The following is a 19,318-nucleotide window of genomic DNA, read 5'->3' as shown; positions in this document are numbered from 1 at the left end:
TCTCCCTCTCTTATCTCCCTCTACTGCTCCATTCTCTGCATTATTCTGCTTTTGATTTCTTTCTTTCTTTCTCTTTCTTTCTTTCTTTCTTCTTTACTTTAAGATTCTTGGGGGGGGGGGGGGGGGGGGGGGGGGGGGGGGGGGGGGGGGGGGGGGGGGTCTAAGATATATAATCTGTGATTGATAGCAGAGGAGACCAACATAAGAGGAGTATCAACAATTTATTTTCCATTTTAAATAAAGATGGAAAAACAGAGGAAACTGCCAAGGGTATTCATTTAATCTGAATGGAACTTCAATAAAACAAATTCCTATGACAGCTATTTCAGTTCTTCACTGAGAAGCATTCCCCAAAAAACCTTTTGTCTTCTGTCTTGACAGCCCACTACTGTCATGCTAGCCCTTCTCGTCGGCTCCCTATTAAATCAATATATAATGTTACCAAGGACAAAATTTGGTAAGCCTGACCACATGAGGCATATACTTCTCCATGCCTGATGACAGATTCTGCCATTTGGTCCCTACCTTCTATACAAGGGTATTTAATTCCAACTACCACTTCACATTGATATCAGAACCAGAATCGCTGTAGCTGCCAAGTATGACAGATGTAGAGAGAATCTTGTTACTGCAGATATATATATATATATATATATAAAAAAATCTGAATAAAAACACAACATTCTTTGCAGATACAAAAGCAATGTCTTCATAAAGTTAGATGGCATTCAAACACATAAGCTTTTACATGGCATAAGACTGCCATCTAGTGGCCAATGAGATGATTTGCTACAAAGTCAAGAATAACATTTTAAAAAATACACTACAGAATTGTATTCAAAATATCATTACAATGACATTGAATGTCAATCCATCATATTAGAAGGTAGCCACTCCAGGTTTAGTCTTCTCTTGCCACAGACTGATTACAGTACGGATGCTAAAAAAGAAGAATACAAATATCAGTAGCTATATAATAGTATTAAATCTCAGGGGATAACAATTTTGACAGTGTTTTGCACACACACAGATTTTCTTTTTGTCATTCCCTGACATTCCTCACCACAGCCATAATCAATACATGCTTAATCCAACCCTGGTGAGCTTTGTGGGGTCCACCTTTTCAAATAGGACTATGAGTCACAATAATGTGACTCTGAACTGATTTTGCCCCCTTAATGTCAAAGTAATAAAAGGAGAGATAAACACACACAGACTTAAAAAACTAGCAGCCATAGATCATTTAGGGTTTACCTTTTCCCACTTTTCAAAAGTTCAAAGGCCACATTGATTTGATCCAGCGATAGGTTGTGGGTGATAAACTCATCAAGTTTCAGCTTTCTGTCCATGTAGCTGTCCACCAATTTAGGCACATCCTGCACACTCTTCCAACCTTTAGAAAAGGATAAGGAGTCCTCATGAACCAAAACAAGTGACTGGATCATCTTAAGATATTATAGATTGTTGATGTTCAGAGCATATCAGATATTAGTTTTGTGTTTTGCACTTTTCCAGTTCACTAAGTTCAATTAGTGATTTCCTTTGTTTCAAATTTGACAATCCCGATAATGGAGGCAAACTTGTTACTTTAATCATATGTGAACATATGATGAGCCTCTTGGCTTACTGAAAGAGTAACATTTTGTGTTGCGACACTGCATTCTGGTGAAGCTGGCTTGAAGATAGAATTAGCTACTTGCCTCTTCTCAGTGAATTTGTCTTTATATGCCTGAACAGTAACCCAAGAAAAACGTCTTTACTCTTTAATCTAAATTCTAGCTGAAAACATCAACTGATAGATCCTTAGATGACCAATAATTGTTTGTCATTAATTGAGCAAAACATTTACTGACTCTTGCTTTTCTCTGGTTTATACAATTGTAAATTCAATACTAATTTTGGTTTGGGACTGTTGAACATCTTAGGCTCTGAAACCTTGTGATACATTAATTTTTATGATCTTTTAACTACTTGAAGCCATAATCAAAAAATGTTTACCGGTGTTTTAGTAAAAATATAGTCTAACATCAGATCTGAAATGCAACAGCTGACTTTACACAGGGCTTCTTATTTTAGGATGGATCTTTAATTGGATGATGATACACTTAATTTAAAGTTTCACTTATCACTCAATTTTTCCATCTTGCCAATTACCATATATTGTGTTGGAAGCATTGTGGAAGGCCATTTTTTGAATGGCCTGGTAACTTGTTTTAAGTTCACCTCCAAAATAAGTGCCCTTCAAAGTGCGTCCCATCAGGATCTTTTCAACCATGACGTTCATTACTTCTGTCTCTGTCCACCCAGCGATGACACAGACGCCCCAGGCATCTGTTGTAGACTCCAGCGCAGCACTCTAGGACAACACATAGCACCAGTTGTCTTAATTAATACTACTTTTTGAATAAATATATAAAATCACAGACTCCAATAAAACTAGAATACGAAAAAAAAACAATTGCACCATTAAAAATTGATCTGTGTGCACATACTGCATTATACTGTAGACCTACTCAATAGTTAAACTGTATAGACTAGAGGATTCCTACTGTAACCATAGGACTGAATTTTCATAAAGATGAAATGTTAAAACGTCAAAAAGATGAAACACCCTAAAGATTGAGACACCCACCATGACAGGTGGACTTCCAACACATTCCAGAGCAAAGTCTACTCCTCCCTCCGTCATATCCACCAGAACCTCCTGGATGGGCTTGCTATGATCTTTGGGGTTGACACATTCAGTGGCTCCAAACACTTTGGCTTTCTCAAACTTGTCAGGGTTGATGTCAACCCCAATGATCCTTTTCGCCTCAGCAGCCTTGCAGCCCATGATGGCAGCCAGTCCGACAGCTCCAAGCCCAAACACGGCACACAAGGAATCTTTTTCAACCTGGATGCGAACAATTTCGGAGCAAGTCAACCAAGAACTGTGATCACTTCATCAACATATATAGTACATTTTGAATTTTCATAAACAAATCCATTATGCACATATTTTATTTTATATTTAACTTGTATTCTTTTGTAAGCTTGCTTTTAATTAATCAGGCTTTTAAGCCTCACGGCTTTTGATGTGTTATTTGTCACGGATTATGCAAGCATGGTTTTAAAGTGTTCTACTGTACATATCAAATATATAAATTCAACTTCACTTTAAACTCACTTCAGCTAAATTTTCCATTAGCTATTTTGAAAGAAGGCATGCAATACTGCTTTGTCATTGTTTTAGTTTCAATCATAGTTTCACTTTGTTTTCAGCTAAGTGTTTACCCTTACATTATTAATCAAATTTATTTCCAGGATAAATCCCCTTGAGATGTACCATCTTGTTTTCCTGGGTGTCCTGAACAAAAACATAATAATAATAATAATAAAAATAATATAAGACTACGCAAACACCAAACACACTTACAATAGTAAACATTTTAAGAATACAAAAAGAAAACACACTCACTCACGTACCATGCACATGCCACAAAATCTAGACACCAACACTAATAATAAAACAGTACAGTATAAGAGTAAGTAACAATAATTAAGGATAATTAACAGGAGCAGTCTGTTGTAAGGTGAATAATAAGAGCATTTTTAAATGAACCTAGATACTACAGAGATGTCAAGAAAGTTGGCAGATTGTTCCAGTCTCTAGGAGCATTGCTATTGAGAAGTCCTAAGTTTGTTCAACATTCAAAACAAGTAATATTTTATATGTTGTGTTTCGGGGGATGCTTTCCATATCTTTATATTTACACCTTTAGTTTTTTCCACAGACCTAGGTTTATATGCAAAAAATATGACAAAAAAATACAAAAGGGGTTGAATTTGGGACCCCTAAGATCTTTTTTAACAATTAAGTACATGCAGTGCTCATGTGCTCATCTACTGACATCTTGTGGCGGAAATAAATAAATAACTACATTCCTGCCATATACTCTTAACATCACCGGACAGCAACTTATGAATATGTCAAATACATAAATTAAAACTTTCCCTTCAAATAGTAAATCAATTTTGTTATAATAAGCTCAAATGTTTATTAATGGTCATATGTGTGAATAAATCTTTGTGAATGTATTGCACCTGCATCTGTCTTGTTGGCAAGGCAGGGTTCTGCAAGCAACAACCACTGGTCCACATCAGAGTTGACGAAAATTAGTTATTATTCGAATGCAAGTGTCAGGCAGCTCTGCATCCCCTTACCTTGCCTGTATTAATAGCAGCACCATAACCAGTGGAGACACCACAGCCTAGCAGACACACTTTATTCAGCGGTGCATCACTTCTTATCTTTGCAAGTGAGGTATCAGGAACCACAGTGTACTGGGAGAAAGAACTGACACCAAGGAACTGGTATACATGCTGCCCCTTGCAAGAGATCCTGCTTGTGCCATCAGCCAATACACCCAATTGAGTATTTGACCTAAAAGTCACAAACAAAGAAACAATGAGTACTTTAACAGCATGAAAGCAATAGTGTGGACAAATATGGAGTGTGTGTGTGTGCGTGCGTTTAAACATGTGGTAATAAAATCACCAGTTTCTCCTGCACAGATTTGTTTTAGGACTCTGACATCGTTCACAGTTCTCACACTGTGGCAGAAAAAGAGGAATAACTTTGTCACCTAAGAAAACAACAAAAAGCAGACAAACTATTTCAGTATATATAAAGACCAAAAAATGTGTTTGTAGTGAGCTGTGCAATTTACCCGGTGAGAATTTTGTGACTTCTGGACCAATACTCTCCACTACACCTGCTGCTTCATGGCCGAGAACTAGAGGGAATGGTCTAAATTTCATCCCTTTTCCAGTCTCATACAGGTATTCCCAGTCTGTGTGGCACACGCCTGTGGCAACAATCTGTACAAATAGGTTGGTTGCTGATTCATGGAACAGTTTTAAGAAGTGAATGTGGTACACAAATTTCATTCTAACAGGAAACCAACTGAGACAAAGGAAGTGAAATATAATAAAAGGTTTTCTGTCAGCATGGTCAAACTGAAAGTAACATCCTCTTGAAATATAGTATTTTCTTGTCAGTGATGGTAATCCAACATTATGCCATTGTTTTTGTTAGTTAATTACATTATATATCATAATATCTGTTTGCACTAGTAGGTTTGCTGTGTCTTCACAGGTGCTTGAATGTACAACTAACGTTGGAAACAAAATGTTCATATTTTCTTGGATTACACAGTCTGGTTGAGCAGCTGACCTTGATGCGGACTTCATGGACCTTAGGGGGAGCCACTTCCACATCCTCAATTGACAGAGTTTTCCCAGGCTCCCATGCAACAGCTGCCTTGCATTTGATCACCTGACAAAGAAAAATACATGCGTTTGTGTTATCACACAGTGCTTTGAGAATGAGCAGAGACGTACTGGCTGGGCGTGGCCTCCGTTTGTGTCTTATCTAGGGTCTTGTCTCCAAATCAGAGGCTCAAAATGGGGTTAAACTGGGCGTTGAGCGTCATGAAACAAACACTGAATATATCATAGATATATGTTTTTTCTTACCTGGCCTGTTGTTGCCATTTTTCAGTGATGTTTGCTAATTAAGTTGCCTGCATTTGAACAAAATAAGTATATTATTATTCGAATATTTACACATGTGTAACGTTACACCGCCAAGCCACACAGACAAAACTTTGTGCCAATGTATGTTAACAATGAAGTCTGTAAAGTCATACTGACCGAGTCTCTTATGCTTGTCTGGATGAGTCACCCAGGAGGGTGTGATCCAAATAAACTGTCTCTCGTACGATGCGTTTAATAGACATGCCGCATTTACGACATTTCCCGACACTGGTGGATACCTTTACGGCAGCCTTTGGTCACACGTGTTGTCATCGCATGGGAGTCCCTCGGAGTAAATAGCTGAAGTTGGCCGCGGTCGAATTTGTGAGTAATTTGCTTTAACAGTGTTGCAGACTTTTCAACGTTTGTATTTTGGAGCGAATACATAACTAATTTGTTTGTGTTAGAACATACGGGTGGATTGTGTAGTTTTTTTTATTTATGAAGTGAGCTAGCATGTTAGCTAAGTTGGCACGGCTATCTCTGCTAAATCCATGGTGTGAGCACGTTAAATGCATTTAATTCGCTTCACAGAGTTTATATCACATTCGTAACTGAAGGCCAAACATGAATTCACGTGTTTTATGTTTGTTTTGTTCTGATTTATTTCCTTTCTCTCTTTTTACGTGTTTCTCACACAGAATTTGAAGAAAAATGTCTTTCAGAGGAGGAGGTGGACGAGGTGGTGGAAGAGGGGGAGGATTTAACCGAGGTGGAGGAGGCAGAGGAGGTTATGGAGGAGGCAGAGGAGGATATGGAGGAGGCAGAGGTGGTGGAGGATTCGGCAGAGGTGGTTTTAATAGACAAGACTATGGTCCTCCGGAATATGTTGTCGGTAAGATCATTACATCACAAACGAGTAATGTTGAGAGATGTTGCAGAAACTAACATCGGAGCCAGTGTGTTATTTGATCATCCTGAATAAGTTTAAGGCTTGAGTAATAAAGTGATAATACTAAAGTATAGAGAGGGACAATAATACAGTCAGTAGGGGGGTAACTTGTAAATGCCCGAAACAGTTGGGCCCAATTCCTATGTCAACCCTTAGCCCTAAGCCATAACAGACTTTAAATAATGCCACTTGTGTGTTTAGTGTCACAGGAAAGTTACCATAATTACCAGTTTCTGCTTTGCAAATACCGTTCATGCCAACATCTAAGTTGTAGTCACGACTGTGGGCTGAACAATATGGCCCTGTCTGATGAGCAAACAAGTACACAAGAACTTGGGCCCCTTTGTCATGATGGCTAGAATGCCTTTTGCACAACTAACTGTGACTTCACTGTGTTTTCGCTCTGCAGCACTGGGAGAGTTCTTGCATCCATGTGAAGATGACATTGTGTGCAAGTGTACAACAGAGGAAAACAAAGTTCCCTACTTCAACGCTCCAGTGTACTTGGAAAACAAGGAGCAGATTGGGAAGGTGGATGAGATATTCGGCCAGCTACGGGACTTTGTATCCTTTCTGTTGTCTTTATTTCAGTTTGTGTGCCTCTAAAACAACATGTTGTGACCAAAAGTACTGGTCAGCTTCTGGGGGTTAAATATCATTGTTGTTGCTCAAACATCTGTTCCATTCCTTAACCTGTCCTTGCAGTATTTTTCAGTCAAACTTTCTGAAAATATGAAGGCGTCTTCATTTAAGAAACTTCAGAAGGTACAAAAGATGTCTTACATTCTTACAAGTAGTTCATTGGCATACTTAAATGCATTTCAGTGCCTGTGCGTACTACACCGTATGTAATTTACAACGTCTCATTAAGTTCTATATAGATCCAATGAAGCTCCTCCCACTGCAAAGATTCCTCCCCAGGCCACCAGGAGAGAAGGGTCCCCCGAGAGGAGGCAGAGGTGGAGGAAGAGGTGGTGGACGTGGAGGTAAGGCATCCAAACCTTGTCTCATTTGAATTAATCTTGTGTAGAAGAATGTAGAATCTGTAGTTTTTTTCTCCCACATGGGCACTAAGATTATCTCTCAGCCTTGTTGCCGTTTATCTAAAGTGGAAAAGAAAACTTTCTGCCTATTTACAGCACGTCTTGTAAGATTGGTCGTACTAATTCTGCTTTGCTTTTGTTTATGTTTCAGGTGGTTTTCGAGGTGGCAGGGGTGGAGGCGGCCGTGGTGGAGGATTTGGAGGCGGCCGTGGTGGAGGATTTGGAGGTGGACGTGGCGGAGGAGGCTTCAGAGGAAGAGGCGGCGGTGGTGGACGTGGATTCAGAGGTTGGTCGCTTTTCAGTGTTCTACAATTTGTTATTGTCCCTCTTCGTGCGAAGATACTCATTTTCTTTATTGTTTACTTGTAGGTGGCAAATGATCCGACAGTGATGGTCTGGTGTGACTGTCTCATCTCAGTCTTTTGCTACACAAGCAAAACGCTGCATCATATGCCAGTATTTGGCCTGTTGGACTCAGAATATGGACATTGCCTCGATTTGTAGAACTTGAATGCATTTTCTCTTTTTGTTTTATTTTTTATTTTTTTACCAGTTTTGAATGTGTGATGGATCTTGATGATTTTTATTTAAAAGGTTCATATGTATGCTTGTGTGTAACAAGGACCATTTTAGCCTGTTGGGGATTATTGGTTCCTTTTGTGAACAGGCATGTCATTATTCTGTGCTGATTGTAGGACATGACGTGTTTGTACTTGTAAATTTCAAGAGATACATTCACAAACCTCCATGTGTTCATTTCCTCAGGGGTGGAAAAATGTGTGGGGAATCGGACTTTGTATGTTGTTAGTTGAAAATCTTTTAACACACATCATTTGTAAAATCTTGAGCAGAATATTGTCACATTTCTGTCAAAGGTCTCAATTAAAAGGTGCTTTGTAACTGTCTTTTAATTTGAATTTTCATGTCTTAGTAGTGGAGTGCCATCCTAAAGTGGAAGTAGGTGTTTTTCTCTGAAATAATGTTATCCTGAATAGGAAAAAACTTGTGGTATATTGCAAGTGGCAGAAAGTAGGCAGAGAATATTAAGTTCCCCCTCACTCAAAAATTAGCTCATTTACTTCACTTTGAGGTGAAACCTTTACTGTGCAGAATAATGTATGTATGTGGAAACTTGAAACCTACAGTGCACATACAGTTAGGTCCGAAATATTTGGACAGTAACACAATTTTCAGAATTTTGGCTCTGTATGCCAACACAATGGGTTTGAAATTAAAGAACTGAGATGCAATTGAAGTGCAGACTTTCAGCTTTAATTTGAGGGTTTGAACAAAAATATCATGTGAAACATTTAGAAATTGCAAACATTTTTATACATAGTTCCCTTATTTAGGGGCTCAAATGTAATTGAACAAATTAACATGCATAAAATGTTTTTAATACTTTATTGAGAATCCTTTGCAGGCAATGACTGGAACCCATGGAAATTACCAAACGCTGGGTTTCCTCCTTTGTGATGCTTTGCTAGGCCTTTACTGCAGCCTTCTTTAGCTGTTGTATATTCGAGGGTCTTTCAGCCTTAAGTTTTGTCTTCAGCAAGTGAAATGGATGCTAGATCGGGTTGAGATCAGGTGACTGACTCGGCCACTGCTGAATATTCCACTTTTTTGCCTTATAAGACTCCTGGGCTGCTTTCGCAGTATGTTTTGGGTCATTGTCCCATCTGTAAAGTGAAGCGTCGTCCAATCAACTTTGCTGAATTTGGCTGAATCTGAGCAGACAATACATTCCTATACACTTGAGAATTAATCCGTCTGCTTCTGTCTTCTGTCACATAATATACAGTGACCCAGTGCCATCACACTTCCTCCACCATGTTTTAGAGATGATGTGGTATGCTTTGGATCATGAGCGGTTCCAAACCTTCTCCATACTTTTTTCTTCCCATCATTCTGGTAGAGGTAGATCTTAGTTTCATATGTCCAAAGAATGCTGTTCCAGAACTGAGCTGGCTTTTATAGATGTTTTTTGGCAAAGCCTAATCTGGCCTTTCTATTTTTGAGGTTTATGAATGGTTCACACTTTGTGGTGAAGCCTGTGACTTAGATATTGATATTCCTACCTCCTGGAGAGCCTTCATTTGGCTGGATGTTGTAAAGGGGTTTTTCTTTTCCATAGAAAGGATCCTACAATCATCCACCACTGTTGCCTTCCGTGTATATTCAGGTCTTTTGGTGTGGCAATCTCACCAGTGTGTTGTTTTTTCCCCTAGAATGTACCAAACTGTTGATTTGGCCACTCCTAATGTTCCTGCTTTCTCTCTTGATGGATTTTTTAATTTTTTCACTTTAACCGCATGGTGTGCATTCCCAGCAATAGCTTCCAAATGCAAATTCAACTCGAGACCATTTACCTGCTTAATTAATGAAGTAACGAAGGAGTAGCTCACACCTGTCCATAAAACAGCTTTCGAGGATTGTGACAATTACTTCTGGTCCCTTGAAAAAGAGGGGACTACATATTAAAGATCTCTAATTCCTAAACCCTTCCTCCAATGTGGATGTTAATACCCCCAAATTAAAGGTGCGAGACTACACGTTAAGACCATATTGATTATTTAATTGTAGCTTCAATATGTTTTGATAAACAGCCAAAATAACAAAACTTGTGTCAATGTCCAAATATATATGGAGCTGACTGTATGGATACTGAGACATCTTGTGTCAGGTAGTTGAAATTTTGACATGAACAATAGAAGAAGGAATAGGTTTTAATTTTAGCTAGGTTATTTGACCTATTTGTGAAATACAATAGTAATTAAATATTCATCAAATAATTATTGTTATGTCTGCATTAAAATAAACAAAATAGCAAATTTGACTTATTTTTATACAGATCAGTGCAGTAGATATATTGCATTGCACGGGTGGTGAAGGCGCAATGGATAAGACTATGCCTTTGGTGTGACCCGGGACCCGGGTTCAATCCCCCATTCTGAACTATCCACCATTGTGTCCCTGAGCAAGACACTTAACTCCTAATTGCTCCAGAGGCGTGCATCAGATAAATGTAAATATATATACCCTCACCAGTCCATATTAAGAAATGATGACATCAATTTGGTGTTGTTTGATTTCCACTTAATAGCGGCTTTATCAGTAGACTGAATTAGCTCATTCATTTTGTCTTAAGTACTATTTCCAAGGCCAACAATGTAACGTTATCTGTGTATGAAAAAAATCCTCCGTGCCTACGTCATGCTTACCCTTGTCGTTTCTGATTGGTCTGGGCTTTAACTCCTTTACGGCTGCGTACCGCCCCAACCTCTTGTGCTGAGGACCGAACATGGAGACAGCTGGAAAAGTAAGTATAATTCTGCCAAAATGTGCAAAATATATATTAAATGCATCCTTTCCTTATGTATGTGTCGTAAGGGTGGCATCAGTGTCACTTACAGCATAAAAAATAAGGTTATTACAAGTAACGTGCACGCATTTACTTGCGCTGAATGAACAAGTACAAAGAATCTCTGTTTCATTACTTAACGTTAACAGGGATCTTTGGTCAGTCAGTCGCAAATGGTGGTTGCAAATTGTCGCAACGCGTGCCCCGAGAGAATTGTTATAAGAAAGCGTTTACAACCAGAATGATAAATCTTAGCCACTTCTCATTTAGCTTTACAAATCATAAGGCAACTGATAAAGCTATATTGGGTTATTGTTAAAGCAGGACCTTACTCCCAACAGCGAACTACTGGAACTCGGTTGGCTGTGCGTAAGTTTGAACACAGTCCAAAGGACAACTACACTGCACCTAGCTCGACTTGGCATCACTGTAAAGCCCCAGTCATCACATGGCTGCAGTTACTCAGTTAATTGTAGAAGCAGCGTTTGGGAAAAAAACGTACTGTACTTTGCCTTCAGGTTATCAAGTGCAAAGCAGCTGTTGCCTGGGAACCGGGGAAGCCTCTTTCCATTGAAGAGGTGGAGGTAGCCCCACCTAAGGCCCATGAAGTTCGCATCAAGGTAAACCAAACATTAGCATACCATTGCCACTTTTCCTTGACATGACATGAATGCAACTGATATGAGTCCTGCCTAAAAATTTAGAAGAACAATTCAGTAAGGATGCTCTTTCCGGATCCTATCTAGTTTTTGTATTCTTTTTTATCAGCATGACAAGTAGAAAAGGGAATCTACAATCTCCTCTGGAAGAATCACACCTAGCCCAAAGTTTAAAGCTTTAGAGACAGACTTGTATGACTTCGATGTGTCATAACTGAGGAATGCCCTAGTTAGACATAAATTAAAATAATGTTAATATCAGGCCTAACGGCTTACGTTTTCCTGTCTTGCATCTAGCAACATGACATGAACTTTAAATGACCCTGTGCCTATCAGATTTTTGCTACAGGGGTGTGTCATACAGATGCCTACACTCTGAGTGGCAGTGACCCTGAAGGACTTTTCCCTGTCATCTTGGGCCACGAAGGTGCTGGAACAGTTGAGAGCATTGGTGAGGGTGTCACCAAATTCAAGCCAGGTATGGAGCTGCCAGACAAGATATTGGCTGTTTTGAATAAGTATGTCTTATGTCGTATGATTTTTAATTGTATACAATTCTTTTTCACCAAGGTGATACTGTCGTCCCATTGTATGTGCCCCAGTGTGGTGAATGCAAATTCTGCAAAAACCCCAAGACCAACCTTTGCCAGAAAATTAGGTAATGCTGTAAGACAAATTTATGCAACCTTGAGTTGGTGAAGCTTGTCTGTTTTTAGCGATAATACCGAACAAGAAAATGTCTTTTTTTTGCAACCTCAATCGTGGAACTCAGAGCCTCAGGTGCCCCACCTCAGGGCAACCAAATCAAAGTGCAGTCATCATCAGTTTGAGCTTGTGTCGTACAAAACAATTGAATTTCATCATACATTCATGAAAAAAAATCATCTTTTCCCTGTCCTTCCACCCTGCAGAGTAACCCAGGGTCAGGGCCTACTCCCTGACAACACATCACGCTTCACTTGCAAGGGAAAGCAAGTGTTTCACTTCATGGGGACCAGCACCTTCTCGGAGTACACTGTAGTGGCTGACATCTCTCTGGCCAAGGTGAACGAGAAAGCTCCACTGGATAAAGTGTGCCTTCTTGGATGTGGCATCTCTACAGGTTATGGTGCTGCTCTTAACACTGCCAAGGTGGGTACCACAGCATGAGATTGCCTGCTTACAAAAAAGAAGCACAAGTACAAGTTTATTTCTAAAGTGAGGTAACTGCCGTTGGAAAATTGTGACACAGTGTATTATTTAAAGCTCGTTATGCAGAACAAGTTTGCCCAAAGGACACAATGAAAAGAGATGAACACTTTGTTTGCAGGTTTTACTCTGAAGTGGGTCACCCACATTAATTATGCAGATTTGATGTGAAAATGAATTGTTGCCATGGGGTCTGTTTCCAAGTAGTTGTTTTTTCTTATTTTCATAGTGACATTATTTTGAACCAAAAAAGTCAATTTTTTAGGTGTTTGTTGTAATTATTTTTCATTTATTAGTGGGAAAAAGATTGGTATATTTTACAGAAAGCATGACATAGGACCACACAGTTATGATGTATGTTTCCATGTTTTTCTCCTTTTTTTTTCTCCCTGGTACTTGCATCCATCAAAAAGAGAGAAATTTCAATATAGCACCATATTAAAAAGTAAGCCAATCCAGCTTTGATGTTTTGTAAAAACAAATATCTTAAATAGGCTACATCAGTCAAACAACTTTAGGGTTCATACATAGATTCACTATATGCAAAATTATTAAGTAATGCTTTCATTTTTATGGTGCTCTTCTTCTACATTCACATCCTCAGGTTGAGCCTGGTTCCACTTGTGCTGTATTTGGCCTGGGAGCTGTTGGCTTGGCTGTTATTATGGGATGTAAGGTTGCTGGGGCAACCAGGATCATTGGTGTGGACATCAACCTTGCAAAGTTTGAGAAAGCTAAGGAGTTTGGCGCCACTGAGTGTGTGAACCCCAAGGACCATAGCAAGCCCATTCAGGAGGTTCTGGTGGAGATGACTGACGGGGGTGTGGACTATTCTTTTGAGTGCATTGGAAATGTGCAAATCATGGTGAGATTTACTTTGTGTTCAAACTGTATTTTGAACTTTCTGGACATCATATAGAAATGGAAGTAAGCAACATATAAAACAGTTACAGTAACTGTGTTCATTTATCATTCTGGTTGGTTTTAGATGTACGTGGTAGAGCTGGTATACATAGTGTTCAGTGTACTCAAAAGGTAGCACAAAAAAACAGTTTTCATAAGTTGGCAATTCATAGAAACCAGAAAAAGTACCATTGTATTATTTCAGAGAGCTGCTCTGGAGGCATGCCATAAAGGATGGGGGGAAAGTGTCATCATTGGTGTAGCCGGAGCTGGACAGGAGATCTCGACCAGACCATTCCAGCTGGTGACAGGCCGAGTGTGGAGGGGCACAGCCTTTGGAGGTGACTGACTGTGTTAGAGAATTAATGGCAAACTCCAAATTTTTGCGAGTTCAAACCTTTTGCGCACTTTAATTATGGGTAATTAAGCCTTTTAGGATCCACTTTATTAGGTAAAGGTTTTAGCTGAGAAAGACCAAAAGATAACAAATTACTTTCTAATGAAAATATCTGTATTTGTAAGTCTTTTTTTAGCATTTAGGTAGTCATGGAACAACTGTAGAAGGCATGCTGTTTTTATAACACTAAGTTGAGCATATAAAATACTGTAATTTATAATAATTTGTCGTTTTAAATAATTATCTGTTATCTCTCCCCTCTTTTTGGTTGGGGAAGAGGCACCTTGCCCTAGTCTTTTTGGCTTCAAACTGTTTGGCTTTGGCTAAATGAAAATTCCAGTTAAACTAGTTTTGATATTAACTCTCAGGGTGGAAGAGTGTGGAGAGCGTTCCTAAACTGGTGGAAGACTACATGAATAAGAAGCTGAAGGTGGATGAGTTTGTGACCCACACTCTGCCCTTTGAAAAGATCAATGAGGGATTTGACCTCATGCATGCTGGAAAGAGGTGAGAAGAACGTGCAGTTAGTGCATAAAATTGTGTTTGCTGTTGTTTTTCTACTTTGTAAAGCCCCCTTCACTTTTTGCTGTCTGTAACTTTTGGTGTTGACTCTAGCTTTTTATGTCCTACCTAATTATTTTGTTTTTTCTCATTGCAGCATCCGCACAGTGCTAACCTTCTGAGGTGCCTGAAACATTAACATCCTTCACATCCGGCCTTTAAACAGTCTCCTTCCGTAGTTGCAGCACTTAATGTATTGCACTTGTTTTGTTGATAAATGATTTTCTAATACTGAAACTTAACAGCAGAATATCAGTTTGAAACAAAGTCATAAAATATTTTTGAAAATGCATTTATTCTCTGGTTTTCCTTTTGTTGCTCATTTACTGACTGGTGTGATGTTTTATAAGAAAACATTACATTTATACATAAATGCATTTGGCTGCTGTTCATATAAAGAACATTCAACAATGGGTCTCTTTCAGCCTCATTTAGTCAGTCTTCCAAGGGTTCGTAATAATTGTATTTTTTATTTAATTTAACAGTTCATACTTAATAATCAACAACACCTATCATTTCCTTTTGGTAAGACCATCACAGACTGAGAAAGCATACCACATCCTGAAAGGAACACAAGCTTAATCCTGAGTAAAAGATAACTGTAATCACATGATCAGAAGTATTTGCTGTTAATTTCCTGTGTGTTTCCTGCCCAGATGAACATGTTTTATCAGTGCACATTCCTGCTAAGCCTGCACATTGTAGTGTGCAATATTCATGGTTATAATATACTAAGCCTATAATATACTTCAAGAAGGGTGGGAAACTATTTTTTGCAATATTACCCCAATATGCAGTACAGTAATGAAGCTCATTTTAAATATGTGTTTGTGCTGCCTGCACTCCAAACTAGACTCCTACATACAGATGATGTGCAATCCAAGACAAGCAGTTACACAACAAATCAATGTATTTTGCACAAATGTACTACCACAGGGCCTTTTTAATGTTTCATCTCTATTGTACATTTTTAAAAAGTGACTTGTCTGTTTGAGGGGATGTCCTAATTTTGTATCTCCTGTGATTACCTTGTAGACTGATTTTGATAAGGACTATATAAAGAAACCTAATCTCCTGGCATTGCAGGATTCCCCTTTGCTCTGTGGGTCACCCTGCCACCCATACAACATGTCAACGCCTTGACATTTATGTTGACAGTAACACATTGACATCACCATCAGCAATATTGCTAAAGCATATTTCTCTAGTCAACAGGCTTTGTAAACCCCCTTGTGACCACCTTATCTTGACAAACTCAGTTTTATTGTTCTGTATACACAGCATTTTTACTGATCACGTCTTTTCTTATATGGTTTGTAAATACACCAGGAGAATGGTCACATTATACTACTTGAAGTACATATATGGCACAATTCTCCACTAATATCTGATCTATTCTTTTTACTTCAAAGACAATTGATTGCACTACTACCTCAGATACATTTGGAATGTTTTATAATCCAGCCATGGTGCATATTCTCAATAATTGAAGGAGGATGACTTGTGACCCATACCCTGAATCAACATGTTTTTTTCTCCCCAAAATCTTTATTTGGTTCACAACAAATAACAGCAGGAAGAGGAACATACTATAAGAGCACCTTTCTTCATAAAACATAAGAAACCACGGCATTACAAGGTGCAACATGCATGTGAAAATAACCACATAGAAATTCTGGTAAATCATAATGTAATAAAGTGGATATATAAAAATGTAGGTATAAGTTAAATGAAAACATAAAGGTAAAGAAAAATAAGGTGCAATAAATAAAGTAATGGCATAATACTTAAGGTAGTATAAACATTATATTTCTATAGATATTTCCTGTAACATATTAATTGTATAAGCACATCTATTATCATTTATAAATCCCTGGATCAACATGTACCTTTTGTCCTTCTTGCGCATGCGTTGTATAGAGTACCAGATGGCCCAATCAGCTATTTTAACAGGCTAAAAAACTGAATGTGATTTCCAGAAGATGGCGACCGCTCTGGTGGTGAGTGTAGTACAACAAACTGGGCTTCCATTCCACAAGCCATGCTTTTATCCACTGTTAAAACACAGCGACGGTGTTTAATACAGTTTTAATTCTTTAAACTTCCTGTTATTACCTTTGACAGGTGACAGAACTCGCTAGCCAATTAAGTTAGCAGCACACTAGGTTAACACTGACGTTAGTCACTTTTTATTTAACATTATTCTTTACGTTAACGTTCGTAAGGACGTTGGTTTTAGTCACAATAACTGCTGCCGAAGTGCAACGTTAACTTAATCAACGCAGGGACACCCGGTTAAAACGCACTGCTGACCGAGTGGATATCTTAGTCGGTAAACCTGCGATGAACTTGTATGAATGAGAGGACGCACGCCTCGCTAACATTAACTTACTCTGTCAACAGTGATGTGTTCCTCGTCTTAGAGGTAACACAGACAGCTAAGTTAGCTAAACGTTTGTAATGGGCATTATGAACAAAGTAACTATAGTAAACAAAGTAATTATAGTCGTAAAACGGTAAACTTGAAATAAATGCTATATTTTTTTGAAAACATCTCCCAAGTCCTCTACAAGTACACCTTCATTTTGAGTTGACGTTATTCTACTCACTGCTGGATTAATATTATGAAGGATGGTTCTTGGAGCCCCCGTTACGTTTGGTAGATGGAAAGGGGTGGGACATTCAGGTAATTGTACATGTAAGAAGAGCAAAAGTGAAAATTTATTTAACATTAGTCTCAGGGACAAGGACATTCCACCCTCATACACATACCTACCACACAAAGTGTCTCATCTATGACTATAAAATTAAATAAGAACAATATGTTTTTACCATTTCCTAGGTGTCAACTTCAGTTCCTGCAAAACCTGAAAAAGAAAAATGCGAAACAACCATTTCAAATGTTGCAAGTCCTGAATCATACATCAAGCATCCATTACAAAACAGGTAAGACCACAGCTATATTGCCAAGAAGTTATAATTACATTTGCAGAAAATTTTGCAAACAAGTAGGCCTATATCAGTACAGTTTAAAATTTAGAAGGACTGGGACATTAAAGTTAATTTCTGCCAATTAGTACTTAATGGCCATGTGGCATTGCTGTAATCAGTCAAGACACCGAAAGGTGGCTATGATTTGAGCAGGTATTTTGCATCCTAATATTGGATACAGTTGTTTCATTGGATAATTTGTGCATCTTGTCTAGTAAAACAAGTTGTTAATGAGCAACATGACAGATGAGGGAACGCACACAGGTTGTCTATAGTAACTGTTCTTTGATTTGCAGGTGGGCTCTTTGGTTTTTCAAGAATGACAAAAGCAAAACATGGCAGGCCAACCTTCGTCTCATCTCCAAATTTGACACTGTAGAAGACTTCTGGGCGTAAGTATATTATATTATTGCTATATAGCCTACTGTACAAAATTGATTCATCCATCCAGGTATTATATAATATGTCAGCTTAATTCAGCTTAATTTGTATGTTGCTGAACATAAAATATCCTTTTTCCTTCCCAGATTATACAATCACATTCAACTATCAAGTAACTTGATGTCTGGCTGTGACTACTCGCTGTTTAAGGTAGAAGTGCTTTAATCACGGTCTTTTGACATAGTACAATATACCCACTTCAAATTGGATTGTCTTTGCTTCCACTGTTAATAGGTATTCACTATATTTATGGGGACTGGACAGGGGTATAGTTTCAGTTTGTCAAAGCCTGTAGGATCAGGTGCACTTGTTCAGGACCATTTTAATTCTGGTCCATTTAGAGCACACAATCTTATTATAAAGGAACCGAGAGTATTAAACATCAAGTCCCATGGTCTGATGGATAATTCACCCATTTGAGTTTTGCTGACTTGTGATTCTCCATCATCAGTGATACATGTACCCATAGGATGGGGGAACACAGTGTATTTGAGATATTAGCAGCAAGTCTGGCTGCACTTCACTGCACTTTACTTATCTGAGGCAACAACAAGGCTTATGAAAGGGGTTCAGTCAAGACTGAAACATAAATAATCTTGGAAAGTTAGAAACAGAATGGAAAGCTGGCAAATCGTACTGCAATATGATGAGATATCGTTGCTACTTAAGATTTACTCATTGTTTATAAGGGATTGCTGCAGTACCTTGTAGGAAAATCCTTGCATTTACATGCTGACATGGTTAACAAATGCATATCTAACTAGACAAGAGATGTTTCTTGAGAGTTGCCATGATCAGCAGATGATTCGTCTTTAGTTCAGCTTTTGAATTCAAGTGTCACGTCCAGGGTGTCTTGTTGCATTCTCAAATAACTGAAGGAAAACGCTGGCTTGCAGGTAGACATCAAAAGAGAGCGGAGCAAGCTACATCCCTGTAACTCTGATGCAGTCTTTTGATATGTGATCGTCTTCATTTTAATTAAAATACAGCGTTTTGTTCGTATTGCTTTCTTCAGAATCCATGGCATTCTGACCACACTATTCTCACCACACACACTCTAAAGTTAGCATGGAAGTAGACTGTATCAATATGATTGAGGCACATCAGAGTTTTATTTGCATCTTAACTGCTAAATGTACCACATGGTGTTAAAACCTAACCAGACAAGTTAGACGTGAACACATCCTGAGGACAGACACCTTAATTCACCACACCCAGATTAACAGAGCACAATGTTGTTGGTGGTTTACTTATCTGGTGCTGCTTGGGAAGTCATATTTACAGAGTACAAGACTTTTTTTT

General features: G+C 38.5%; 4 protein-coding genes across 4 annotated transcripts in view; 3 read left to right on the top strand and 1 right to left on the bottom strand.

The window, feature by feature from the left end:
• Positions 1 to 202: 202 nt before the first annotated feature.
• On the bottom strand, positions 203 to 5,803 carry LOC123957930 (alcohol dehydrogenase class-3-like). Its single transcript, XM_046031046.1, has 10 exons — positions 5,695 to 5,803; positions 5,518 to 5,564; positions 5,216 to 5,317; positions 4,710 to 4,860; positions 4,538 to 4,625; positions 4,204 to 4,423; positions 2,633 to 2,893; positions 2,224 to 2,356; positions 1,255 to 1,393; positions 203 to 940 (listed from the first exon to the last, which is right to left on the bottom strand). The coding sequence occupies exons 2-10, from the start codon at positions 5,533 to 5,535 to the stop codon at positions 880 to 882; spliced, it is 1,173 nt and encodes a 390-aa protein (XP_045887002.1). The 5' UTR covers positions 5,536 to 5,564; positions 5,695 to 5,803; the 3' UTR covers positions 203 to 879.
• On the top strand, positions 5,762 to 8,417 carry gar1 (GAR1 homolog, ribonucleoprotein). The gene is made up of 7 exons (XM_046031047.1): positions 5,762 to 5,901; positions 6,219 to 6,412; positions 6,879 to 7,033; positions 7,175 to 7,234; positions 7,341 to 7,455; positions 7,664 to 7,798; positions 7,882 to 8,417. Exons 2-7 carry the CDS (start codon positions 6,232 to 6,234, stop codon positions 7,890 to 7,892), a joined length of 657 nt encoding a protein of 218 aa, XP_045887003.1. The 5' UTR covers positions 5,762 to 5,901; positions 6,219 to 6,231; the 3' UTR covers positions 7,893 to 8,417.
• A 2,347-nt stretch (positions 8,418 to 10,764) lies between these two features.
• Positions 10,765 to 14,876, top strand: LOC123958090 (alcohol dehydrogenase class-3). The gene is made up of 9 exons (XM_046031292.1): positions 10,765 to 10,834; positions 11,395 to 11,496; positions 11,872 to 12,013; positions 12,106 to 12,193; positions 12,447 to 12,666; positions 13,328 to 13,588; positions 13,832 to 13,967; positions 14,392 to 14,530; positions 14,682 to 14,876. Exons 1-9 carry the CDS (start codon positions 10,817 to 10,819, stop codon positions 14,704 to 14,706), a joined length of 1,131 nt encoding a protein of 376 aa, XP_045887248.1. The 5' UTR covers positions 10,765 to 10,816; the 3' UTR covers positions 14,707 to 14,876.
• A 1,655-nt stretch (positions 14,877 to 16,531) lies between these two features.
• eif4ea (eukaryotic translation initiation factor 4ea) overlaps positions 16,532 to 19,318 on the top strand; it is a 5,463-nt gene continuing 2,676 nt past the window's right edge. The window contains exons 1-4 of the mRNA XM_046031200.1: positions 16,532 to 16,584; positions 17,427 to 17,530; positions 17,872 to 17,967; positions 18,103 to 18,166. Coding sequence (XP_045887156.1) covers positions 16,567 to 16,584; positions 17,427 to 17,530; positions 17,872 to 17,967; positions 18,103 to 18,166 — 282 coding nt within the window. The 5' untranslated portion in view covers positions 16,532 to 16,566. The remainder of the gene's footprint in view (positions 16,585 to 17,426; positions 17,531 to 17,871; positions 17,968 to 18,102; positions 18,167 to 19,318) is intronic.

The sequence above is a fragment of the Micropterus dolomieu genome, linkage group LG19 (assembly GCF_021292245.1).
Source record: "Micropterus dolomieu isolate WLL.071019.BEF.003 ecotype Adirondacks linkage group LG19, ASM2129224v1, whole genome shotgun sequence".
NCBI lineage: Eukaryota > Metazoa > Chordata > Actinopteri > Centrarchiformes > Centrarchidae > Micropterus > Micropterus dolomieu.
This window is presented reverse-complemented; position numbering and strand designations above follow the sequence as displayed.

Excerpts from the sequence above, each read along its gene's own strand:
- LOC123957930 (XM_046031046.1), bottom strand. Across the intron at positions 4,626-4,709 it reads AGTCACAAAATTCTCACCGG|GTGACAAAGTTATTCCTCTT; the intron begins GTAAATTGCACA and ends TTGTTTTCTTAG. Across the intron at positions 4,424-4,537 it reads AATCTGTGCAGGAGAAACTG|GTCAAATACTCAATTGGGTG; the intron begins GTGATTTTATTA and ends TGTGACTTTTAG.
- gar1 (XM_046031047.1), top strand. The coding sequence starts at position 6,232 with ATGTCTTTCAGAGGAGGAGGTGGACGAGGTGGTGGAAGAGGGGGAGGA. Across the intron at positions 7,034-7,174 it reads TCGGCCAGCTACGGGACTTT|TATTTTTCAGTCAAACTTTC; the intron begins GTATCCTTTCTG and ends CTGTCCTTGCAG. Across the intron at positions 7,235-7,340 it reads CATTTAAGAAACTTCAGAAG|TTCTATATAGATCCAATGAA; the intron begins GTACAAAAGATG and ends CGTCTCATTAAG.
- LOC123958090 (XM_046031292.1), top strand. Across the intron at positions 12,014-12,105 it reads TGTCACCAAATTCAAGCCAG|GTGATACTGTCGTCCCATTG; the intron begins GTATGGAGCTGC and ends TTTTTCACCAAG. Across the intron at positions 13,589-13,831 it reads TTGGAAATGTGCAAATCATG|AGAGCTGCTCTGGAGGCATG; the intron begins GTGAGATTTACT and ends GTATTATTTCAG.